The following is a 26,963-nucleotide window of genomic DNA, read 5'->3' as shown; positions in this document are numbered from 1 at the left end:
CCATACCACGGCAAGCGTGTACCCCACTCAGCTGTTGTGTTCTGGCAGCAGACGGTGCAGAAGATCTACAAAACTTGTCATCCAACCACCGCTTCCCCTGCGGTCCTGCTCTCCTGCAGACACCATACCACTGCAAGCATAGAGCCCGCTCAGATCACCGCAGCAGTTATGAGCATTGTAAACACCTCACGCATTATCATGCGGTATATGCGGAACCAGAAACTGCAAAAGCATGCGAGGAGGCGATGGCAGCGCGGTGATGAGAGTGATGAGGACATGGACACAGACTTCTCTCAAAGCACGGGCCCCAGCAATTTGGCCATCCTGGTGGCAATGGGGCAGGCTCATGCCATGGAACTCCGATTCTGGGCCCGGGAAACAAGCACAGACTGGTGGGACCGCATAGCGTTGCGGGTCTGGGATGATTCCCAAGGGCTGCGAAACTTTCGCATGCGTAAGGACACTTTCATGGAACTTTGTGACTTGCTTTCCCCTGCCCTGAAGCACAAGAATACCAAGATGAGAGCAGATCTCACAGTTCACAAGCGAGTGGTGATAGCCCTCTGGAAGCTTGCAATGCAAGACAGCTACCAGTCAGTCGGGAATCAATTTGAAATAGGCAAATCTACTGTGATCCAAGTAGCTAACGCAATCACTGAGCTGCTGCTATCAAGGGTAGTGACTCTGAGAAACATGCAGGTCATAGTGGATGGCTTTGCTGCAATGGGATTCCCTAACTGTGGTGAGGCCATAGACGGAACCCATATCCCTATCTTGGCACCGGAGCACCAAGCCGGCGAGTACATAAACCGCAAGGGGTACTTTTCAGTGGTGCTGCAAGCACTGGTGGATCACAAGGGTCGTTTCACCAACATCAACGTGGGATGGCTGGGAATGGTACATGACGCTCGCATCTTCAGGAACTCTGTTTCAAAAGCTGTAGGAAGGGACTTTATTCCCAGACCAGAAAATAACTGTTGGGGATGTTGAAATGCCTATAGTTATCCTTGGGGACCCAGCCTACCCCTTAATGCCATGGCTCATGAAGTCACACACAGGCAGCCTGGACAGTAGTCAGGAGCTGTTCAACTACAGGCTGAGCAAGTGCAGAATGGTGGTAGAATGTGCATTTGGATGTTTACAAGCGCGCTGGCGCAGTTTACAGACTCTGTTAAATCTCAACGAAACCAATATTCCCAGTGTTATTACTGCTTGCTGTGCGCTCCACAAGATCTGTGACAGTAAGGGGGAAGATGTTTATGGCAGGGTAGGTGGTTGAGGCAAATTGCTTGGCCGCTGGTTACACGTAGCCAGGCACCAGGGCGTTAGAAGAGCACAGGAGGGTGCGGTGCACATCAGAGAAGCTTTGAAAACCAGTTTCATGGCTGACCAGGCTACAGCATGACAGTTCTGTTTGTTTATCCTTGATGAAACACCCCGCCCCCCCTTGGTTCACTCTACTTCCCTGTAAACCAACTGCCCCCCCCTTCCTCCTTCGATCACTGCTTGCGGAGGCAATAAAGTCATTGTTGTTTCAAATTCATGCATTCTTTATTAATTCATCACACAAATAGGGCCAAAGTAGCCTGGGAGGGGTGGGGGAAAGAGGGAAGCACCGGGTGGGGTGGTGGATGAGGAGAGGAGGGAAGGACAAGGCTACACTGCACTTCAAAACTTACTGAATACCAGCCTTCTGTTGCTTGGGCAGTCCTCTGAGGTGGAGTGGTTGGGTGCCCCGAGGGCCCCCCCGCGTTCTTGGGCATCTGGGTGAGAAGGCTATGGAACTTGGGGAGGAGGGCGGTTGGTTACACAGGGGCTGCAGTGGCAGTCTGTGCCTTTCCTGCACTTCAATCATACGCCGGCGCATATCAGTTTGATCCTCCAGTAGTCTCAGCATTGCATCCGGCCTCCTTTCATCACACTGCTAGCACCTCTCCTGTTGCTCCAGCCATCTGTCCTCGTGTTCATTTTGTGCTTTCCTGGACTCTTCCATTTTCTGCCTCCACACATTTCTGCTGGGCTCTTTCAGTTTCGGTGGACTGCATGAGCTCAGAGAACATTTCATCGCAAGTGCATTTTTTTCACCTTCTTATCTGCGCTAGCCTCTGGGACGGAGATGCTAGTTGCAGCGTTGAAACATTTGCAGCTGTGGGAGGAAAAAAAGGGAGATTAAAACTGAAAAAGACACATTAGTCATTTAAAAAAGGAGGGGCTGATGTTTTCGGCTTAACATGCAGCACAAACCCAACTAACCCCCACACACACACCCCCAATCCTCTGGGATGATCGCTTCACCCCTCCCCCCACCACGTGGCTAACAGCGGGGAACATTTCTGTTCAGCCACAGGCAAACAGCCCAGCAGGAATGGCCACCTCTGATGTCCCCTTAAGAAAAGCATCCTATTTCAACCAGGTGACCATGAATGACATCACTCTCCTGAGGATAACACAGAGAGATAAAGAACGGATGTTGCTTGAATGCCAGCAAACACCGGGACCACACGCTGCAATGCTTTCTTATTCAATGATTCCAAACTACGTGCTACTGGCCTGCCATGGTAAAGTGTCCTACCATGGAGGACGCAATACAGCTGCTCTCCCCAGAAACCTTTTGCAAAGGCTTTGGGAGTACCTCCAGGACAGCTTCATTGAGATGTCCCTGGAGGATTTCCGCTCCATCCCCAGACACGTTAACAGACTTTTCCAGTAGCTGTACTGGCTGCCAATGCATCCCAAGTCTTCAGGGCAAAGTAATAATTAAACATGCTTGCTTTTAAACCGTGTATTATATTTACAAAGGTACACTCACCAGAGGCGTCTTCTCCGCCTTCAAGGTCCGGTTGCCCGGGTTGGGAGGGTATTGGATCCAGGGTGATAAACAGTTCCTGGCTGTTGGAGAGAACGATTTCTCTGCTTGCCTGGTGTGCTCTATCTACCTCGTCCCCAAAATCCTCATCCCTGTTGCGTGAGACTCCCCCCTTGCAGGAGTCCACGTACAGTTGTGGGGTAGTTGTAGGGGCACCCCCTAGAATTGCATGCAGCTCATCATAGAAGCGGCACGTCTGGGGCTCTGACCCTGAGCAGGCATTTGCCTCTTGGGTTTTTTGGTAGGCTTGCCTAAGGTCCTTAAGTTTCACGCGGCACTGCTGCGGGTCCCTGTGGTAGCCTCTGTCCTTCGTGCCCTTGGAGTTTTTTTCAAATATTTTGGCATTTCGTCTTTTGGAACGGAGTTCTGATAGCACGGATTCGTCTCCACATATAGCGATCAGATCCAGTACCTCCTGTTCGGTCCATGCTCGAGCTTTTTTGCGATTCGGGGACTCCATGGTCACCTCTGCTGATGAGCTCGCCACACTGACCAAACAGGAAATGAAATTCAAAAGTTCGTGGAGCATTTCCGGTCTACCTGGCCAGTGTATCCAAGTTGACAGCGCTGTCCAGAGCGGTCACAATGGAGCACTGTGGGTAGCTCCCGAAGGCCAATACCGTCGAATTACATCCACACTAACCCAAATTCAATCCGGCGATGTCGATTTCAGTGCTAATCCCCTCGTCAGGGAGGAGTACAGAAATTGATTTTAAGAGCCCATTAAGTTGAAAAAATGGCTTTGTTGTGTGGATGTGTACAGGGTTAAATCGATCTAATGCTGCTAAATTCGACCTAAACTCATAGTATAGACCAGGGCTTAGAGGAGGTCCTATATAAAGTAGAAGAGATCCAGGTGGTTATCCACATTACGTCCCTCACTCTTTTCATTCATTCAGAAAGAGGGCAGTGATTCAGTGACAAAAGAAGATTCTTTTTAAAAAAGAGCTAGAGTTCTTAATGCTGTGGGAGTATTTTGGAATGTGTATCCGCATCTAACTCAAGAAACTATAGTTTCAAGGAAGGCAACAAGGAGAAATGAATTGCATTAGAAAAGGGTTACATACTTCTGTCCAAAGGGGAGATGTATTTATTTTTTAATCAAAGTGCCACAAGAGAGGCCGGAGTCTATTAAGATCTCTTCAGGCTCTTATTAGGTAGTAAGTGACACACTGTGAAGACTGTCTAGAGAAAATTAAGCCAGCCACAGCACTGTCCCACAAAATGAGGTTTGTTACAGCAGTAGCTGATCATGCCTTCTGGAGTTAAAGTGGAGTTGTTCAACACATTGACACAGATTTCTTTTTAAAAAGAAACACAGGAGTCTGAATATTTCTTTGGGAGAAATCCACTAGTTTTATTTCTGTAAACTGAACTCACACAATAATCAATGGTGCATAATATAGTGCTGTTACATCCTTTTCAATAAGTAGACAGATGAGCACAGCTCATGTTTGGAAACTATTTAGCAATGGCTCACATGAGAACCTAGATAATATAGGTTAAAGTTCAGTGAGTTATACACTGCCATTCCAGAGTAGTTGGTATGTCAGTAAGAACACAATATATTTTAAAATAAATTCTGTGTGTTAAAGTAAACACAAAAAATACCACACGTTTTCTAATGTTATGTTCCATAATTGCCCCAATTACTCTGAGATCCTCTCATCGATTTATGGAATTTGATATCATGCTCTAATTAGCATCTCCCATTTTGGTAATTCCACACAGTTAAACACACAGCAGTAAAACTGTATGCCTCCATGCTCAGTGTTTTGTGATCACATTGTGAGACCCTCATAATGCTAGAGTTCTAAAATTATGATGATTTCTTATATTGACATTTCTGGTTTCCATCCTAGATTTTGTTGGTTTAAAAATCTCAATTTTAATTTTTAAATAAAATGATTTTTCAATTCACCTGTTGTGAAATAGAAGCTGAAGGCACTCTGATGAAATGACAGTATTGCTGAAATGTGGTTTGTAAATTCTTGCAGAAATTTTCAGTCACTGCAGATTGCACTAGTTCTATAGCAATACATTAGTGGGAAAGCTACTCCCAACCAGTATCTTAGCCGGCTATGTTGTATTAGGACACCGATTCTTTCTATATAAGGCTACAAAAATTTATCCTGAGCTAGACTACGGATCTAAACAAAATGTGCATCAGCCCAAGTGCCAATGTCCTGAAAGCAGATTTCAAAAATGCCTTCAAGTCAACATTTTAATATGCTACTAGTTAAAACAACCAGATTTTACATACTTAAAACTTGAAGATTGCCAGGATAGAATATGCAAAACTGTACATGAGAATATTCTTTCCTACCTGCTGTACTGCATTTGTATAGAATGACCCAAAAATCTTGGGTTTCAAAATTGATTTATAAAGTAAATTAGGGCTTCTGCAAGAGGAAAAGTGTAAAGCTGCTGCCTGTTTATAATATTAAATTAATTGATGATGCAATCACTGCAGACCAAAATGTCCTGGGAGCATGCTGGAATAGTTTTCTCTTGATGTTCTACTTGGCAATTAGAGTTAAGTTGTTGGTGAAGTTTTTAATTCTCTACCATTCAGACAATGGCAGGCAGCCAACACCACACTCAGTGGAGTTTTCCCCATCTGCCCATGCTTTGCAGCATATCGACAACAGTGTTATTTCAACTGTGGAAAAAGAGTGGGAACAAAAATAATCTTTGCTTATACAGGTTTCAATGGTTCATTCATCTGGTAAATTCATTGTTAAAAAAATGAATGGGCTTGCTCTTGCCACAGCCAAGTATTTTTAAATGGAGTACACAGAAGGTTTTCCTTGAACTGTTTATTTTTTTGAGGCCTCTTGTTTATAAAGTTCCCTGTGAGGAGACAGCTACAGGCCAGTTCTCTCAAGCAGGAAATCAGAATTCCAGATTTTAGTACACTATTCTTTAAGGGCCCAATCTGCCAGCCCAGCACAAGAAAGGGGAGTGAAAGGTAGAACGTGTGCGAAAGACAAGACACCGGTTGACATTTCCTTTATACCACAAAGCTGTGCTTAGTAAGGGTTCTCTCTGCCCTGGTATGTAGGGAGGTGATACAGCCAGTGGCTATGTGGATTATTAAACAACACCACTCTAATGTAAGACTTCATCTGCAGATCTCAAAGCATTTTACAGCAGCGGGCAAGTATTCCCATTTTACCGATGTGGAAATGGCGGCACAAAGAGTGGAGGTGACTTGCCCAATGTCATGCAGCAGACCAATGACAGATCTGGGAGCTCCTGAGTCCAAATAGTCTAGTGCCCTATCCACTAGGCAGCACTGCCTGCCAGGATTCACTAGCCAGACCCATTTTGGGGAGAAATGGGTTTGCAAGCTGTAACAGAGGCTAGAGTAGTTACCGTTGAGGAACCGTGCTGCATTCTAGGGCCTGAGAGGAGGATCCTTCCCCATGCCCTACCTATTATTTTGACTGAAAACTGGGAAGAGGATGTGGCTTGAACTATTAAATTAAGAAAAAAACGATAGTGAAGCAAAGGGGGTTTAGGTTCAGTTGGAGTGAGGAATGGAGACTTACTGTATTCTATGATCATCTCCTCTCAGCTTCCAGTGTGTTTTAGTGCTCCCTCCGCCAGTAAGTGCCAATAAAAATTAATAGATGTACTATTCTCTCATGTTGGAGTGAAGAGACGTGACATGTAAAAATGAAGTAAGAACTTCCCTTGTTCCAGTACTTTACAGGCCTTGTTTCAACTGTGAAAGATGGTCTTTAATGCACCAACAAGCAACAGTGCTGAGTCCTCTATCCATCCGCCTCCACTGACAGCTTACACACGGATTGAACACTGTCAGCTGGGATCATCATCTTGCAGTGGCTGGCTTCAAAAAGGCAAATGCTGACTAGGAAGCCTGTATGTCACATCAGAAGAAATCACTGCTTATCAGTGCAGCAGCTCCTTGACAAAATGGCCACACCACGTACGAGTCCAACCTCTAGAATGAGATTTAAGCTCAACCACATCTGAGACAAAGGACAAAAGCAACAAGAATTCTCTATGTACATATGCTGCTACATAAGAAACCATTTTGAACTCCCTCCAACCATCTATATGATCTCAGCCTATCAACATCACTGGTTAATTGCTGCATTCAGTTTAACACTCATATGTAAGTACTGTTTCTATACTACAGTATTAATTCTACACAGCTGCACGGCAGTCACTACGGATTGATCATTCTTTTACTTCAATTGTGTTCCAGTAAATAGAGCACTAACTCTTTGTTGTCTAGCTGGTAACAAGGGGCGAGGCATTAAGAGCAATAACAGCTATACAATTACAATGAACCACACAGTATTTATTTCTACTGTGGTACTGCCTACAGTGCCACTGTACTATGAACATATAGGAAGACCGTGCCTGCTCACAAGTTTACAAATCAACAATTTTAGCTTAGACACTTTTAAAAAAAGCCATCTAGACACAAAACCCAATTGTGTGCAAGCGTGCACTCTGCCCACCGACACACCCCATTTCCCTTTGCCCTACCAGCTTTCACTCATGTAGAAAAGTAGGGCCAATTCTAGAAACTTGTATTCACATGAGTAGTCCTTACTTAGCCCTGGTCTACACTAGGAGTTGAGGTCGAATTTAGCAGCGTTAAATAGATTTAATCCTGCACCCATCCATGTGACGAAGCCCTTTTTTTAAAGCTTAAAGGGCTCTTAAAATCGATTGCTTTACTCCACCCCCAACAAGGGGATTAGCGCTGAAATCAGCCTTGCCGGGTCGAATTTGGTGTACTGTGGATGCAATTAGGCAGTATTGGCCTCCAGGAGCTATCCCAGAGTGCTCCATTGTGACCGCTCTGGACAGCGCTCTCAACTCAGATGCACTGGCCAGGTAGACAGGAAAAGGCCCACAAACTTTTGAATTTCATTTCTTGTTTGGCCAGCGTGGCGAGCTGCAGGTGAGTGCAGAGCTCATTAGCGGAGGTGACCATGCAGAGCTCATCAGCAGAGGTGACCATGATGGAGTCCCAGAATCACAAAAGAGTGTCAGCATGGACCGAACAGGAGGTACGGGATCTGATGGCTGTATGGGGAGAAGAATCCGTTCCAGTTTTCGAAATGCCAAAACATTTGTCAAAATCTCCCAGGGCATGAAGGACAGAGGCCATAACAGGGACCCAAAGCAGTGCCACGTGAAACTTAAGGAGCTGAGGCAAGCCTACCAGAAAATCAGAGAGGCAAAAGGCCACTCCGGGTCAGAGCCCCAAACATGCTGCTTCTATAATGAGCTGCATGCCATTTTAGGGGGTTCAGCCACCACTACCCAAACCCTGTGCTTTGACTCCTTCAATGGAGAGGGAGGTAACACAGAAGCAGGTTTGGGGAACGAGGAAGATGATGATGATGAGGTTGTAGATAGCTCACAGCAAGCAAGCAGAGAAACCGGTTTTCCCCGACAGCCAGGAACGGTTTCTCACCCTGGACCTGGAGCCAGTACCCCCGGAACCCACCCAAGGCTGCCTCCTGGAACTGCCAGGCAGAGAAGGAACCTCTGGTGAGTGTATCTTTTTAAATAGGATATATGGTTTAAAAGCAAGCGTGTTTAATGATTAATGTGCCCTGGCATTCGCGGCCAGTACAGCTACTGGAAAAGTCTGTTAACGTGTCTGGGGATGGAGCGGAAATCCTCCAGGAACATCTCCATAAAGATCTCCTGGATGTACTCCCAAAGCCTTTGCAAAAGGTTTCTGGGGAGGGTAGCCTTATTCTGTCCACCTTGGTAGGACACTTTACCACGCCAAGCCAGTAGCACGTAGTCGGGAATCATTGCAGAACAAAGCATTGCAGCGTATGTATGCTGGCATTCAAACAACATCCATTCTTTATCTCTGTGTGTTATCCTCAGGAGAGTGATATCATTCATGGTCACCTGGTTGAAATAGGGTGCTTTTCTTAAGGGGACATTCAGAGGCACCCGTTCCTGCTGGGCTGTTTGCCTGTGGCTGAACAGAAATGTTCCCCGCTGTTAGCCACGGGGAGGGGTGAGGGGTTAGCCACGCAGTGGGGGGTGGGGGGTGGCAAAATCCTACCTTGTAACGAAAGCACATGTGCTATGTATGTAATGTTAACAGCAAGGTTTACCGTGAAAGAGTGTACCCATTGTTCTATAAAATGTGTCTTTTTAAATACCACTGTCCCTTTTTTTTTCCTCCACCAGCTGCATGCGTTTCAAGGATCTTCTCCTTCCCAGAGGCTAGCGAAGATTAGAAGGCGAAAAAAAACGCACTCACGATGAAATGTTCTCTGAGCTCATGCTGTCCTCCCACACTAACAGAGCACAGACAAATGCGTGGAGGCAGACAATGTCAGAGTGCAGGAAAGCACAAAATGACCGGGAGGAGAGGTGACGGGCTGAGGAGAGTAAGTGATGGGCTGAAGAGGGCTGAAGCTGAAACGTGGCGACAGCGTGATGACAGGAGGCAGGATTCAATGCTGAAGCTGCTGGAGGATCAAACTAATATGCTCCAGTTTTAAAGTGCTGTGTGGCCTAGTCCTTCCCTCCTCCACCACCTCTCCCGGGCTACCTTAGCAGTTATCCCCCTATTTGTGTGATGAATTAAAGAATGCATGAATGTGAAGCAACAATGACTTTATTGCCTCTGCAAGCAGTGATCGAAGGGGGGAGGGGAGGATGGTTAGCTTACAGGGAAGTAGAGTGAACCAAGGGGCGGGCGGGGTGTTTCATCGAGCAGAAACAAACAGAACTTTCACACCATAGCCTGGCCATTCCTGAAACTGGTTTTCAAAGCTTCTCTGATGCGCACCGCTCCCTCCTGTGCTCTAACGCCCTGGTGCCTGGCTGCACGTAACCAGCGGCCAGGCAATTTGCCTCAACCACCCACCCTGCCATAAACGTCTCCCCCTTACTCTCACAGATATTGTGGCGCACACAGCAAGCAGTAATAACAATGGGAATATTGGTTTCGCTGAGGTCTAAGCGAGTCAGTAAACTGCGCCAGCGTGCTTTTAAACGTCCAAATGCACATTTTACCACCATTCTGCACTTGCTCAGCCTGTAGTTGAACAGCTCCTGACTACTGTCCAGGCTGCCTGTGTGTGACTTCATGAGCCATGGCATTAAGGGGTAGGCTGGGTCCCCAAGGATAACTATAGGCATTTCAACATCCCCAACAGTTATTTTCTGGTCTGGGAATAAAGTCCCTTCCTACAGCTTTTGAAACAGAATTCCTGAAGATGCGAGCGTCATGTACCATTCCCAGCCATCCCACATTGATGTTGGTGAAACGAACCTTGTGATCCACCAGTGCTTGCAGCACCACTGAAAAGTACCCCTTGCGGTTTTTGTACTCGCCGGCTTGGTGCTCCGGTGCCAAGATAGGGATATGGGTTCCGTCTATGGCCCCACCACAGTTAGGGAATCCCATTGCAGCAAAGCCATCCACTATGACCTGCACATTTCTCAGGGTCACTACCCTTGATATCAGCAGATCTTTGATTGCATGGGCTACTTGCATCACAGCAGCCCCCACAGTAGATTTGCCCACTACAAATTGATTCCCGACTGACCGGTAGCTATCTGACGTTGCAAGCTTCCACAGGTCTATTGCCACTCACTTCTCAACTGTGAGGGTTGCTCTCATCTTGGTATTCTTGCACCTCAGGGCAGGGGAAAGCAAGTCACAAAGTCCATGAAAGTGCCCTTACACATGCGAAAGTTTCGCAGCTCCTGGAAATCATCCCAGACCTGCAACACTATGCGGTCCCATCAGTCTGTGCTTGTTTCCCGGGCCCAGAATCGGCATTCCACTGCATGAACCTGCCCCATTAGCACCATGATGCCCACATTGCCAGGGCCCATGCTTTGAGAGAAGTCTGTGTTCATGTCCTCATCACTCTTGTCACCGCGCTGATGTCATCTACTCGCCCGGTTTCGCTTTGCCAGGTTCTAGTGCTGCATATACTGCTGGATAATGTGCGTGGTGTTTAATGTGCTCCTAATTGCCAAAGTAATCTGAGCGGGCTCCATGCTTGCCGTGGTATGGTGTCTGCACAGAAAAAAAGGCACGGAACAATTGCCTGCCATTGCTCTGACGGAGGGAGAGGCGACTGACAACATGGCTTACAGGGAGGGCCTGACGGCATGTACCCAGAATCACCCGCAATAATGTTTTTGCCCCATCAGGCATTGGGATCTCAACCCAGAATTCCAATGGGTGGTGGAGACTGCAGGAACTGTGGGATAGCTACCCATAGTGCAACGCTCCGGAAGTCGACACTAGCCTCAGTACTGTGGAAGCACTCCACCGAGTTAATGCACTTAATGCACTTAGAGCATTTTGTGTGGGGAGACACACACTCGACTTTATAAAAACAATTTCTAAAAAAACGACTTCTATAAATTCGACCTAATTTCATAGTGTAGACATACCCTTAGGAACAGTCTCACCGAAATGTGAATTCAGGCCCCTCGGGCATAAGGTCTTTGCAGCAAGGATCACGTCATGTTTGTTCTGTAAACTGCCATGAACATTTATAGAAATAAATAAAGAGATAGCAGGACTACCCTATTTTCTTCAACAGAAAAGGTTTAACCTTAACAAAACAAATCTGGAAAAGTCTGGCAAGCCAAACAATCATAAGCTGGATTATGTAATACACAGGCATGATACCACACTGCAAAGCCAGACTTCAAACATCCCAGTATCCAGCATAAAACAGTTTGCTTTTCTATTTTTTTATTAAACTCTAGAAAGTTCTTACTTGGCCTACCATTGCACACAAACTGTAGATAAATACAATTTGGGAACGTCTCTGTTCTCCTCAGGATCACTTTCAGTGACTCAGAGCTCTTTAAGGAACAGTAATTCTTTTGCTTCACACACCTGCTGTGCCTTAACATTTTCTAACGAAGTACAGCACATGAAGTGAATTAGAATTAAAAAGTCTTAATTCTTAACAACTAGGTGAGAAGGAAAAAAAATCTTCTGATGAGGAATGGAGAGAGAAAAGGAATATAGTGCAGACCCTTTTCTTTCTACAGTAGCCAATATTAGAATTTAAAAAAAAATTAGTAACCTTTATGCAATACATCCCAGGACTCAAAAAAAATAAGTCAAGGGGAAATGTCTCTAACCTGGATTTAAAGACTTCACAACATTTTAGACCCCAAGGCAGACAATGCCACAACTGATGTACATGTTATCTAGAGATCAGATCTGGCACACTGACTAAAATGTTGCAAAGTTTTTAAATCCTGTCATGTCCTGAAGTCTTGCACAATTACACAGGTATTACCAATAGACCGCTTCATTAGACCTGACCTAAGAGGGATAGATGAGATAAGGCAGAAGCAGGTCACTAAGGGAAGACAGATGAGATGCCTTGCAAGTAAGGCAAGATTTTAAACACTATTAATTCCTAAAAGAATGGATGTATGGTTCCAATTTCCACAAAATACAGGCAATTCAGAGTTACAGTTCCCTCAGGCACCATAATTCACAGCCTCTTGGACATATGTACAGTTGTATTCTGCACTGTAAATGTTAACTAGAATCTATGCAATATGGTTGACTTACAGTTTGCAGTTTACCCTAGTTGTGTGTGATACAAATCTATACTAGCTGATGTACGAATGTGTTTTATGGCAATTAGTTTGCTGTTTAAAAAAATGAAAAGTAATTTCACATTCAAACAGCTGTGTTTGTTTCAGTGTGCTTGTATCTGGAGCCATTGCATCTTAGTGAATTACTGAACTGTTTGAAAAAGTGCAAGGGGTTTAAACTAGTTTAACTGAAAGACAATTTCTTCAGAAAGGTCAGAGGTGCTTTTATTCTTTATTATAGAGTAGATCCAGGGCAAATCTGAAGTTGAAATAACAAACCCTGCTTTGAGTTTTTAGCACAAAAAGTATGGAAAGTGTAGCTGAAGAAAAATGCATTCCCTCCATCAGCTCCAACATTTTTGAAAAATGTTAGCCCAACGAACGTAATCAGACTTAAAAACAAAAATCTCATTGACATGCAAGTCAAGTATGAGACATTGCTGCCCAAATATGGATTTTCAAAAAGGTAATCAGGAGCCAGAGAAACAGAGCAACAACAGTGTAAGAGTAAAGTCCAAACAGGGCTTACTACCTCCAACCCCTTAGATCCAGAACTGAGCAGGTGACCCTATCTGGGTGGTCTGGGACTCACCCAACTCCATTCCCAACCGACATGGGTTTGGAGGGTGGGACAGAGAACTGGCAAAGTCAACCACCAGGGATGCTTATTATTCATTATTTGTATTACTAGGGCACCTAAGTGCTACAATCAGGGACCAGGATCCTGTAGTGCTAGGTGCTGTACAAACAGAATAAAAAATATGGTCCCTGCCAACTGCCCCTAAAACAAACACTTCCTTTCACAGAAGTGATTTTTGCAACCCCCTGAACATCAGTGATGACTACTTTCTTCATTTAAAATCTGGACATTTCCCTCTGATGATTGCCTGCTTACTCAGACCTCTTCTGCCCTCCACCCTCAGTGGCCCTCCCCCCCCCCCAACTCTTTGTCTGCCTTCCTATGTTCCCCCCACCAGTTCGTCATAATGTATTAAACACCACATGGAACTCTCATGGCCTTTGCCAAGCATTACCCAGTCTCTCTGCCTGGATGTTGCATCCCTTCTCTCCAACCTTTACCTATTTTTATGTGTGGGGATTTTTTGTACAGCTCTGTATGACTGAGGCCCTGATGTCAACTGGAGCTTTTTGGTGCTACCACGGTACTAATGTGTCATCTTTTTAAAAAAAAAAAAAAAAAATATACTTGAATGTTGTAAGAATCATCTGAACCCTAAGACAGCTGTTAGAGTGTCTTGCAGATCCTGCAAAGAAAGGCACTACAGAGTATCCTTAGCAGAGCCAATGGGAAAATTTTCCACTGAAATTTCAAAATGGTTTAACTAGCTTTAATTGCTATGCGCTATTCTCAGAGCAATGAACAAAATATGGGGTCAGTATGAGAATATTATGCATATGGGAGAAACATGAGACGTTACCTTCTGTACAAATTGTATATTTTTTGCAATATGAGTCTAATCCTCCTACTCTCTCAATTCAAGAAGAAAACATCCTGCACAGCTACATGAGACTATGCCTTTGTATAAACAAAAACAGATGCACAGGAGTACCTTAGAGTCTTATCTAAAGACTGCTGAACTCACCCAAGGTATTTGTAGCAAAGTTCTTTTCAAGTCCATCCTCTGTTAGTTCTCTTTTGTTTACCATGCAGCCTGCATTGTTTATCTGCAAGACACAGCTCAGTATTAAAAAACAAAACACACACACCCTGCTTTTAGTTTGATCTCTGGTAGTGACATGGTATGAAATTACAGCTTGTTTCAATGCACCAGGGTGTGCAAATTGCAACTCCAGCTATGATAATCTGCCCCTGACAGTGCAGTTGCTGTGTGAAAACAATCTTCACAAGGAAGTGTAATACATTTCATTGAAATCTGATAAAATTAACTGAACAAACAAGATTATAAGAGCCATCAGACATCATGGTGCCTTACTGCAGTTAGTTTTTGGCCCTTTTGCACACAATGAAGTAATGTGTGATTTGCAGAGCATAACTATTACAATACAAAAGCATGTACGATAGTTTATCAGTTTCATCTTAAAGATCCAAATGACTCCACATCAGCACAGCTATGCATTTATGTATTCTCAGTTTGTTTCTTCTGTACCAGTGAAAAGTCACTAACATTTTACCATGTTTTGGTTAAGAACTAACAAGTGGTATACAGGTAATGTGTGTTTTCTCCATGTGACTCCCCATACTGGCTCATCTCACCTTCTGGATTGAGTTCAAGCTTCTCATCCTCCCTTCCAAGGTCCTAGAAAAAAACACCCCTACCTACTTCTCTGCTCATTTCCTGCTACTCCCCACAACCTGCCCTTCCCAAACACTCCATTTGTTCCAGCTGCTTGAACAGTAAGACACAGCCCCTGTCCCAAGGGTTGTATTCCAGAAGACACTAGCAATGAAGATCATAGAATCATAGGACTGGAAGGGACCTTGAGAGGTCATCTAGTCCATTCCCCTGCATTCAAGGCAGGACTAAGTATTAGCTAGACCATCCCTGACAGGTTTTGGAGATTTTTTAAGAACAGGTTAGACAATGATGGAGATTCCACAACCTCCCTCGGCAACTTATTCCAGTGCTTAACCACCCTGACAGTTAGGAAGTTTTCCTAACATCCAACCTAAACCTCCCTTGCTGAAATTTAAACCCATTGCTTCTTCTCCTAGCCTCAGAGGTTAAGAAGAACAATTTTTCTACCTCCTCCTTGTAAAAACCTTTTATGTACTTGAAAACCATTATGTCCCCTCTCAGGCTTCTCTTTTCCAGAATAAACAAACCTAATTTTTTCAATCTTCCCTCATAGGTCATGTTTTCTAGACCTCTAATCATTTTTGTTGCTCTTCTCTGGACCGTCTCCAAGTTGTCTACATCTTTGCTGAAATGTGGCACCCAGAACTGGACACAATACTATAACTGAGGCCTAATCAGCGCAGAGCAGAGCGGAAGAATTACTTCTTGTATCTTGCTTACGACATTCCTGCTGATACATCCCAGAATGATGTTTGCTTTTTTGGCAACAGCATTATACTGTTGAGTCATTCAGCTTGTGCTCCACTATGACCCCCAGATTCCGTTCCACAGTTCTCCTTCCTAGGCAGTCATTTCCCATTTTGTGTGTGCGCAACTGATTGTTCCTTCCTAAGTGGAGTACTTTGCATTTGTCCTTATTGAATTTCATCCTATTTACTTCAGACCATTTCTCTTGTTTATCCAGATCATTTTAAATCATAATCCTGTCCTCAAAAGGACTTGCAACTCCTCCCAGCTTGGTATCATCCGCAAACTTTATAAGTGCACTCTCTCTGTCATTATCTAAATCATTGAAGATATTGAACAGAACCGGACCCAGAACTGATCCCTGCGGGACTCCACTCATCATGCTCTTCCAGCATGACTGTGAACCACTGATAACTACTGTCTGGGAATGGTTTTCCAACCAGTTATGCACCCACCTTATAGTAGCTCCATCTAGGTGATATTTCCCTAGTGTGTTTATGAGAAGGTCATGTGAGATAGTATCAAAAGCTTTAGTAAAGTCAAGATATAAAAATAACCAGAAATGGATAGGAAGGACCAGGATGACAACAAGATCTCACGGTCTCCCACCAGACATGTACACATTTTGATGAGTTTGTGTCTTATTCTTTAATCTTTTTGCTTTCCTCCATGCCACCCCTTACTGCTTACATCCTCCTTCTCAAATTCAGAAGTAAGGATGAGGAGCAAGAGGAAGAGCTAACAAGAGGGCATGAAAAGGTTTCAGGTTAGGGGCACTACCCACTTACTCCTGTACTCTGCCCTCACCTTCCACACAAACACACTCCACCTTCCAGGTCTTTGGCAGGTAAATTGCACTAATTTAGGCTCTGATCCTGCAACTGCATCCATTTGGATAGACTCACGCAAAGTTCTATGGAAGTCAAAAGCGCTCTGTGCCGGGATCCATCTTTATGGACATTGGTGCAAAACTAGGGCTTTAGACATCACCTCTGCCTTTAGTCTCCTCTGTGCCAACCAATCATCAGACAGGAGAATGGGAGTAGAACAATAAGGGAATTTGCCAGGCTGTTTCCGTGGAGTGAAAGAGGAAATGAGAGCAAAGAGGTATGCAGAAGCGAAGGTGTGCAGGGCCCCGAAGGCTGCAACAAGGAGCTTTGATACAGAAGATGAGAAATCTATGTATATGAAAAGGGGCTGGACAAGATCAGAGAAGTGGACTAGGTGGATTATTTTGCAACAGAATTATACACAAATTAAGACTGCAGAATTAGAGAGGTTAGACTATTAAATGGAGAGATACAGATGAAAGACTCCAAAAGAGGTACACAATTTAAACTTGCAAACTTACCAAAACATTTAACTTATGTTCAGTCTTGAATTTTTCAGCAAACTCCCAAATTCCCTTGGGGTTAGACATATCCAGAATGTGCAAAAAGATACTCTAAAAGAAAAAAGGAATTATGTTACAACCAATATGGAAAGTCAGTGCTCTTGATTTTCATCTAAATGGGATTTAAAACTAGCTCCTGAAGTTATACGCAAAGATGCTCACACAAGGACCTGACCCAAGCCATCTGAGGTCACAATGCACAGTTTGGTGATTTAACTCTAGCCCCTAATAACATGGTGACAAAATTATACAGAAAAACTTGCAAAATGGTGCACAAACTATGCATATGGCAGTTATCAGCATGCTTTCATGAACACATAAAAATAGGTGTATTCATCTAGTCAACAAAACTCAATTACATAAGCCTCCAAACTCTAATCTATTCTTACTATAAAACATGTTAGATCTTCCAGCATTGCACTGGCAAAGCATCTTCCATTCAAAGATCTTGTGGTGCCTTACAAGCATAAACTAATTATGCCTCGCAACCCCCTGAAACAGATGTAGCTAGGTCTCACTCTCTCCATTTTATAGAAATGACGACTGAGAACGAGAGAGGTTAAGTGACTTACCCTACGTCACACAGTGTCTGTGACAGAGCCAAGAATACAATCTAGATTGCCTGACACCCATGTTCTAACCTTCCTCTTCTCTGTATCAAAGACTACGGGTTCTTCCTGAGAAAGCTACCATTTGATCATTTTTACATTACTAATTATGAATCTGCATGTGAATAACTCCAAAAGTTACACTGTAGACAACATTTACTTTTTTTTTTTTTAAATCCTTTGAGAAAACTGGGACTGTCTCCATCAGAGAGGACTGACCTTAGATCATGGGGGTAAGAATAAGACTGGGATGTGGAGACTGGGATTCTGACAGGGAGACAAAGATGGGCTGGGCAAGGAAAATGGAACTGGGAGGAGAAGCCTGAGGGGTGGAGGTTGAAACCAGCTAGGTGAAGAGATTGGGATGGGGCAAGGAGCAGGACAGTAATGGGCTGGGAGGGATGGTGCAGACGAAGTCATGCCTTTGGGGAAGAACAGGGGCAGAAAGGTCTGTGACTATTAAGAACACTCCCTCCAGAGCCTGGAATGGAATCCTAGATTCCAGAATCCCAATGTTCCTCTACTGTCATCAAATATCTATGAAACCCACTGGCAAAATGCATCATTACCTTCTGGTGATGGTCCACACAGAGGAGGACAGCGCACTACTGCTATCAGTTATTCCACTAACTCAAGTAGCAGAGATCTGTGCTATGGAGCTAAGCATTCCTGCCCTGCTGATGCCCCATACAGGTATCAATATGATACCACATCATGGAATTCCACCCCCCCCCCGGCACACACACACTTTGTTTAAAAACAAAAAACAAAAAAAACAACCTAGGATATTACACACACAAAGCTATGTTAACAGAATGTTATTAATGCCTGAACTAAGGTTGCTTGTGCAACCTTAATTCATCCTCCTTCTGTGTATGCATTACGATACATATGGAATTACATGATCACATACTATCTTTTCCACGGTACCCCCTCATTCAGTGCACAGGATACATGGTGCTCACTGAACGAGCAGCTACTCCGTATTGCGTTTTACCCTCATCATTGACTGTAGGGCCTCATGCCTTATCTACAGCGCACTGTTCAAACCCTGCTCTGAAGACAGAATTATTAGTTTCTTGCCCCTATAAAGTGACCCCATTGCACAGACAGGGGATGCAGGCAGAGAGATTAAGATTAAAAGCATCCACTAATTTTGGGTGTCTGATATGAGATGCCTAGGACTTGATTTTTCCAAGCATTACACAGCCCTTTATACAGCTCCCATTGACTCCAACTGCAGCTACAAGTGCTCAGCCCTTCTGCAAGTCAGACTTTCAAGGGGCTCAAATTGAGCACCCAAAAAATGAGGAACAAAAAAAAAAAAAACCACACACACCCCTGGCTACCTGGCAAAAAACTTACTGCAAGTTCCTTGCCCAGCATCATACAGGACCGGTGTGGCAGGGATAGAATCCAACTCTCCATGGCGGCATTCAACTGCCTAAACTATAAAACAATCCTTTCTATTCCTGCAATCCCCCACCTCCTCTACTACTTACAACTTCAGCAACAAATGAGGCAGGGTTCCTACAGACAACTATCTCCCCCACTACACAATCCCAATTCATCCACAGGGCAGATCCACCCTGTGCACTGAATGAGGCAGGGCTCCTGTGGGAAAAAAAAATAGTGTGTAATAATGTAATTAAAGACTATTGCAAAGCATATTCTTGGGGGAGGGGAGCGGGTAAAACAAGTTAAGGTTGCAGAGGCAACCTTAATACTATCATTTCTTAACCTTTGAATGCTTGACCTATAGTGTTTTTAACTTAGTTTTGTGTGTGTAATTTAATCTGAACCAGTGGTCCCCAAACTGTGGGGTGTGCAGGAATGTTCAGGGGGCACATAGCAGGGCCTGGGCCAGCCCCGACGGCAGTGGGAAGGGAGCACTGGCCAGGCCCGCTCTACCCCCAGCCACAGCTCCTCTCCGGCCCCTTCTATGCCTTCATTCCCTCTTGGCCCCCAGACCAACTCCACCTCTAGCCCCAGCTCCTCCCCCAGCCCCAGTTCTACCCCCAGCTCTGCCTTCAGTCCATGCTCTTCTGCTGAGGAAGCCTTTGCTGTGCAGTAATGGGAAGGGGGCAGACAGATTCCATTACTGGTAAGGGGGCACATGAGCACGACAGGAAAAGTTTGGACAGCACTGACCTAAACTGAATTGGGTTGACTGTTGGTGCTCTCATAAGTAACAAAACCGTCCTAAAATAAGGTTATTTTTAAAACCTCTGTTACGTAATGGTCAAGCACATGGAAAAGGCTGTAATCTTCTTCCAGAGCAGAATCACAGAAGATCAGCTGGGTACATTGTTTTGCACAAGAGGACTTGAGGACTGTTATATAAAAAAGTAATTGATATACAACTATAAGCAACCAGCAGTTTTCAGAAGTGACACTCAGAGTCACGTCATGACTATCCTCCACTATTCTGAAAACAATGTTAAAGTGGTAGGCATGTAATAAAAACACTAATGAGAATGGAGCACATGAAGGGAAAACTTTTGATGAAAGTAAAGTCTATATACCACCAAACCTTAACTTCTGAAATATTTTCTACTTAGCAGATCAAAAGTCCTGTGTTTTAAATTTACTTTGATTAGTTAATATGCAAATTCCTTGCCAACACAATGTCTGTAAATGTATGTTTCACATAGCATAATGGAGTTTCATTTATGATGTTAGAGGAAAATCCAACCCTCCTCATCCCTTAATAGCTTTCAGTCTCAAAACCACCACCACAAGTAATCTTATGATGTATCCCATGATGAGGCATTTCCAAGATAATATGTATGTGTTCTATGCAAGACTGAAAATAGTCACTGAGAAAGGACCTCCTCTTCTACCAAATCTTTTCTTTAAACACTCATTATGCAAGCAGAAAGAGAGACAGATGAGATGCTGGAAAAATCAGAAGAAAGGATTTTCATTTTTATTTGTATCACAGCACTAGAACCCTAGTCATGGTCCAATTTGTTAGGTGCTGTACAAAAAGAACAAAAAGAGGTCCTTCTAACTTCTAATTCTGCTTCCCTGAAATAATCATGTGACCGGATTTTTTTTACTTTTGGGTTTTAGCTCCCTAGCACAAGACAGCTCAGGATTTCCTTATCACACTGTTCAGTCACAGATTAAAAGGACTTGAAATTGATTTCATATTTTCTGCACAGAAGGTTTTATCCAAAAGAGAGTCCACTCATGCTGGCAGAGAAGGTTGGAGGTGATTTCTGAGCATATATTCCCATTAACAGGTGTGGGAGTAGGATTACAGATAAATACTGACACTCAAAGAACTTTTCCTGATACCTTAGAGAAATGGTCTATACCTCTTCCCCTCTGAACAATTCCCTCAAGGTAGCAGGTTTTTTCCCACACTGGAACCTATGTAGAAGTTATCTAGTTATGTAACACTTGACCAATATGCTAAAAGGAGGTTAACGTCCTATGGGGAGATGGTCCTCTTCTGACAGAGCATTTATAGGGAAGGATGTCCTTGCAGACCCTCCATTAAGATGAAAGTGGGTGGGATAATGCAGAGAACTACTTATAAAATCTTCTAAGACTTACTGTTGGCAAAGTGCTTAACAAAAAACTCAATACTAAACTCACCTGATTACCAGTTTCTGTTGTTATTTCTCTTTTAGCTTCTTCAGCTCTCTCTGTATTTCGGCAAACCAGATGAAGTGTGCCACCTGGTGGAATTCCATAAGAATCACAGTTAATTAGGTGTTAAGTGAATGGGTGTGGGGAAAGGTAAGAGTAACAAAATGGTATTTGATTTTTTTAAATACAAGTTTCCACACATCCCAAGAGGAATACCTCTGGAATCATACCAGCTTAAAAAGGGAAAGGGTGGGGTATGACTGCATCAAACTGTGAGTTGTTTGCAGTGTTGTTGTAGCCGTGTTGGTCCCAGGATATTAGAGAGACAAGATGGGTGAGGTAATCTTTTATTGGACGAAATACTTGGGTGAGACAAGTTTTCAAGTTACACAGAGCTCTCGTAGCTTGACTCTTTCACCAACAGAAGTTGGTCCAAAAAGAGATATTACCTCACCCATCTTGTCTTTCAATTGTCAAGTCCATTTTGTACCTGTGTTGAAATATTGGCACTGTGACCACATCAATTTGGACTTGCCTGGGGCAGCCTGTTATGCTGCACTCCAGATAGCTGACCTTCTCAGGAAAAGTGTTTGACACCTCACTGAAGGCCATCCCTGAAAGTCATCAAAGTTGCAATCTAGGGCTATTGACTTTGATTGCCTCAACTACTGCATCCCCATAGTACAAGGCCTTTCTACACAGAGGCCTGCAAGTGGGAGGCAAGCATGGTTGGTGGATATGTAGCTTCAGTTTGAGTACAGAGAAGGAGGCCCTATATAAGAGCAGAGTTCTGCTCTGTACTGGGAGCTGACAATCACCACATGAAAGGAGAACTTGCAAGACAGAGGGGGCAATACAGACACTGCCCAGCCCGGAACACTGACGAACGATGGACTAACAACAGGGGGAAGATCAGACTGGGAGAGGGGGTGTCTCAGGACTTTTGCTGTTTTCAAAGATCTAATTCATGTGCTTTAGTCGTGGTTAAGAAATTCCTTTGCTAAGTCTGTGTTCTTGCTTTCCTGCCATATTGTCCTTGAAGGGGTTAAATGAGTCAGTCCAGAGAGACCACAGTCTAGGTAGATCTCCGAGGGCGGGGGTTTCAAGTGACTGTGGGCTTGGGAGGTGTGACTCCAGTTTCAGGGTCTAGGGCAGCTGGAAGGCAGCATCGCACATCCCAGGAAGGGCATCAGACATGAGGTCTGAGCCTGGGAGTATATTTACAGCTAGAAATAGTGACTAGACTCCACATAGATCCAGTTGGGTTGGAAGCACACGGTACCCAGCAACTGGATCCACTCAGACTGCTGACCATACACTAGGTTACAGGACAAACTTCTAAAATTGAAGTGTATTTGTATTCCATGATTTGCTTATAGGGATCCTTAATCCCTTTGATATGTACAAAACATTACCACTTTATCCAGTGGAAGTCACCTAAGGCTCTCCTGTCACACGTAAGGCAACTGTTAAGACTTCAGGCAACACAGAGAACAGAATCTACACAGAGCTCCAAGCACACCTGCTCCTTCTTTTCATTCTATAAGCAAAAATATTTTCTCAAGTAAGCACCACAGGATCATTATGACCTCTCAAAGTCTTAGGGATAAATCTAATCCCTTCCAAAGACTAGACCATAGCTAGTTCCCACTCAAATCACAAGCTTTGGGTAGGAACATGGTATAAGAATAGTAGTTGAAATTTTTTTGCATGCAATCAAGTAAGGCAGTTGCTATGCAGTTACTGCTGACTACTGTACAAATGCAATTGTCTCACTGTTACCTTGTCCTCCCCTCCTTTTGTTGGTCTTATCTACCTGTTGTCTCCTCACATTTTAAGACTATAAATTCTTTGAGGCAGTGACTGTCTTACTTTACTATGTGTCTGTACAGTGCCTAGGACAATGTTGTCTTGATTTATGATGGAGACCTTTAGACATCACCCCATAATATTTCTCAACTGCATGTTTATCAATACAATTTGTGGAGGCCCTCCACTCATTACTTTTGTTTCATGACCAGTTCTCATGGTAGAATCTGCTGAAGAACCATACAAGGTGCGTAAACCCCAAATATGTCCCTCTGAAGACAGCTGGGTTTCATATGAAACATCCTACCCCTGAAGATGGGAGCTAGAATGTTTTTAAAAACAGAATCCTGTGTTCAGGAGGATGAACACTTTTCCAGTTAAACTTCCATGCAACAAACTCCTTTCCGTATGATTGAGAATCCACACTTCATTAACATGGTTCAGTCATTAAGACCAGGATACAGTCCACCCCACAGAGCAGATGCTGCTGGCAAACTGCTGGATAAAGTGTACGAAAGAGAAATTGAGCAGTGTGTAAAAGGTCTAGAGGGTGAAATTGTTAACCTGAGTCTTGATGGATGGAGCAATGTCCACAATGATCTTGTTGTATGTGCTTCTGTGACAACAGAAGGGAATACCTTCCTTACAGAAACAATTTACAGATCAGGAACTGCACACACAGCAGAATACTTACAAGAAGTAGCAGTAAAAGCTATAACAAACTGTGAAAAAAAATTCAAATGTCTAGTACGCAGCTTGATCACAGACAATGCTACAAATGTATCCAAGATGAGAAGAAATTTAGAAGAGAGTTCCAAGCTAACAACATATGGGTGCAGTGCTCACTTGATGCACCTCCTAGACAAAGGCTTCAGTGTTCCAGAAATAAAGGCAAATGTTGTTGAAATTGCAAAATACTTCTGTATCAACCACTTTGCAGCAGCTGCTCTGAAAAAAGTGCGAGAAAGCAAGCTAACTCTCCCACAAGACGTGCGATGGAACTCAGTAATGGACTGTTTTGAGTACTAAATCAAGACCTGGCCTGTTGTGAACAACATCGTGAAAAAATAGATGGCACCGTCACACCCAAAGTTCTCAACATTGGGCTTCAGAGAAATGTGGAACACATGCTGAGTACCCTGAAACCTATTTCTGTAGCCTTGAACAAAATGCAGGGAAATAGCTGTTTTATTGCTGACGCTGTTGAAATTTGGAAGGAACTGAGTGAGATCTTAAAAAGAGAAATATGCAACGACGGAGTTGAATTACAAGCATTAAAAAAACCAAATGGGACATGCACTATCTCCAGCTCATTTTCTTGCAAATATTCTCAATACTCAGTACCAGGGTCAGACCTTAACTGCTGAAGAAGAGGAGTTAGCTATGACATGGACATCCAGCAATCATCCCTCCATAATGCCAACCATAATAAACTTCAGAGCTAAGGGTGACCTATTCAAGAAATATATGTTTGCTGATGTTTTCAAGAAAGTCACACCAGCAAACTGGTGGAAGTCACTTAAGCACTTGGATTCAGAGACTGTTGAAGTGATAATCTCACTTTTAACAGCAGTCGCTTCTTCTGCCGGCGTAGAAAGAATATTTTCCTCCTTTGGACTAATTCATTCCAAACTGAGAAATCGTTTGGGACCTGAAAAAGCAGGAAAGCTTGTTTTTCTTTTCCAGATTATGAACAAACAGGAAAATGAAGGTGAAAACGACTGAGTTAGCTGCAGAAGCCAATATTTTAAGTTTCTCATGTTGACTTGGCTGTCAGTCAATTTAATATTTGTTTTTTAAATGTTTCATTTAACTATTTTAAACAATTTTAACAAAAACAAACCTGATTTTAAAAAACTTTAATGTTTAACTAAATTCAAACTTAATATGCTTGTTTTGTGAAATTATATGTTTGCTGTTGAAGAAAAGAAATCCAGAATACATAACATTGTTGTTTTAGTTAAATAAAACAATTTAAAATGTCTGTCTGTTGATGTTCTCCTCCTAATACAGCATGGCAAGAAAATCCTCCAAATATGATTAACCTGTTGAATTGGAGATATTTATGAAGTCATTGGGAGGTGAACTATCTGCTTCAATTACCTTTGGTAAATGAAATAACCAATCATTCGGTTTCTGATATAGCTGTAAAGCTAATATGAAAAGTTTTCAAAATAAATCACTTTAAAAATGTATAGTGTGTACCTTCTAAAAATTAAGCCTACATCTATATCTATTCAGGTTATAACAACCAACAAGAATGCACTTTTATGTAGAAATCCATGATTAAATCGAGTCTTCATGACCAGTGATTTAAATCATGATTTAAATCAAATCCCCCCTGGTAAAGATCCCCAAAAGGTTAACATTGGCTTAGCTCAGTGGTTCTCAGCCTTTCCAGACTACTGTACCCCTTTCAGAGCCTGAAGCCCAAGCCCCTGCTGTTCAGGGCTGAAGCACATAACTTAGCTTTGCAGGTCCCCCAGTGGCGTGGGGCCCCAGGCAATTGCCCTGCTTGCCTCCCCATAATGCCAGCCACGCACTTGTGACCCCCCCAAAACCTGTCCAGTGCCCCCTAGTGGTTCATAATCCCCAGGTTGAGAAACCCTGATCTGGATGAGTTGACTACCCCCTAGAAGACCGCTGCGTATCCCTGGGGGTATATGTACCCCTGGTTGAGAACCACTGCTTTATCTCACCTCTCTTTGCTATCTCCGTTGCAGTTGCTTTGCCAATACCACTGTTTGCTCCAGTAATCATGAAGGATCTTCCAGTTACGTTTACCTCCAAGTCTGCCGGAACAAAGTGTTTGGATGCAGAGTCATAGCCACTCCTGAATAAATCAATTAAAAGACTTGTAAATGACAGAATATTTTGTATCCATAAAAATACAAAGTCTTCAGTGGAAGAAGGAAAAAGGGAATCCACTACCTGGACTCAGTTTAACTACTTATTTATTTTCTTTAGCTTTCTAATAAATATAACAAGTCCCCATCTATTGCTCTAGGAGTCTTCCATGTAACATTAAAAGGCACTGATCAGCAAGAATATGTGGAGAATATACACAGCTGGGAAATCGGTTTTACAATGTGAGTGTGTTACACACACACACAATAAAACAAGAATCAGAATTTAAGGCCAGAAGGGACCACAAGATCATCCAGTCTGACCTCCTGTATCTCACAGGCCCCCCAACACCACCCAGCACCCATACTCTAAATCCAACCACCAAAGTGAGACCAAAATAAATGATCCCCACCAGAGATTAGACTACTATGTGACACAGGCAGAGAACAGGTAGAACCAAGGTGCACCAGCGCTCAAGGTCCCTGCAATGGCAGGGAAATGATCAAATGAGATCTACTCAGATAACCCTGGCAAGTCACCTGTTTCCACACTCTGCAGAGGAGGGTGAAATCCCCTCCAGGTCACTGCCAATCTGACCTGGGGGGAAATTCCTTCCTGACCCCTGGTAGGAGGCATTCAATGAAATTCATAGATACTAAGGTCAGAAGGGACGATTATGATCATCTAGTCTGACCTCCTGCACAACGCAGGCCACGGAATCTCACCCACCCACTCCTGCAAAAAACCTCTCCCCTATGTCTGAGCTATTGAAGTCCTCAAATCGTGGTTTAAAGACTTCAACGAGCAGAGAATCCTCCAGCAAGTGACCCGTGCCCCATGCTACAGAGGAAGGCGAAAAACCTCCAGGGCCTCTTCCAATCTGCCCTGGAGGAAAATTCCTTCCCGACCCCAGATATGGCAATCAGCTAAACCCTGAGCATATGGGCAAGATTCACCAGCCAGATACTACAGAAAATTCTTTCCTGGGTAACGCAGGCCTAATGGCCTGTGATGGGATGTTAGATGGGGTGGGATCTATTTACCATGAATATTTAAAGATCAATTAATTACCAAAATCATGTTATCCCATCATACTATCTCCTCCATAAACTTATCAAGTTTAATCTTAAAGCCAGGTAGCTCTTTTGCCCCCACTGCTTCCCTTGGAAGGCTATTCCAAAACTTCACTCCACTGATGGTTAGAA

At 43.6% G+C, this 26,963-nt stretch overlaps 2 protein-coding genes across 13 annotated transcripts in view; one reads left to right on the top strand and one right to left on the bottom strand.

The window, feature by feature from the left end:
* WDFY2 (WD repeat and FYVE domain containing 2) overlaps nt 1-9,448 on the top strand; it is a 143,837-nt gene extending 134,389 nt beyond the window's left edge. For all 3 annotated transcript variants that reach the window (XM_077810791.1, XM_077810825.1, XM_077810798.1), the window contains one exon: nt 9,071-9,448. In XM_077810791.1, coding sequence (XP_077666917.1) covers nt 9,071-9,148 — 78 coding nt within the window. In that variant the 3' untranslated portion in view covers nt 9,149-9,448. The remainder of the gene's footprint in view (nt 1-9,070) is intronic.
* The window catches only part of DHRS12 (dehydrogenase/reductase 12), a 43,275-nt gene that overhangs the window by 14,705 nt on the left and 1,607 nt on the right, over nt 1-26,963 (bottom strand). For 8 of the 10 annotated variants that reach the window (XR_013345243.1, XR_013345244.1, XR_013345245.1 and 5 more), the window contains exons 2-5: nt 25,611-25,744; nt 21,109-21,191; nt 16,853-16,945; nt 14,080-14,161 (exon numbers count right to left, since the gene is read on the bottom strand). Coding sequence is in view for 7 of the 10 variants with exons in the window: in XM_077810893.1 (XP_077667019.1) it covers nt 14,080-14,161; nt 16,853-16,945; nt 21,109-21,191; nt 25,611-25,744 (392 nt within the window). In the remaining 3 variants the exon portion in view is untranslated. Of the gene's footprint in view, nt 1-14,079; nt 14,162-16,852; nt 16,946-21,108; nt 21,192-24,472; nt 24,563-25,610; nt 25,748-26,963 lie in introns of those variants that run through there. The other 2 variants (XM_077810874.1, XM_077810883.1) reach the window with 2 other exon arrangements.

Source organism: Eretmochelys imbricata, chromosome 1, assembly GCF_965152235.1.
Source record: "Eretmochelys imbricata isolate rEreImb1 chromosome 1, rEreImb1.hap1, whole genome shotgun sequence".
Classification (NCBI taxonomy): domain Eukaryota; kingdom Metazoa; phylum Chordata; order Testudines; family Cheloniidae; genus Eretmochelys; species Eretmochelys imbricata.
Note: the sequence above shows the minus strand (reverse complement) of the source record. Positions and strands in the feature narration are given on the sequence as shown.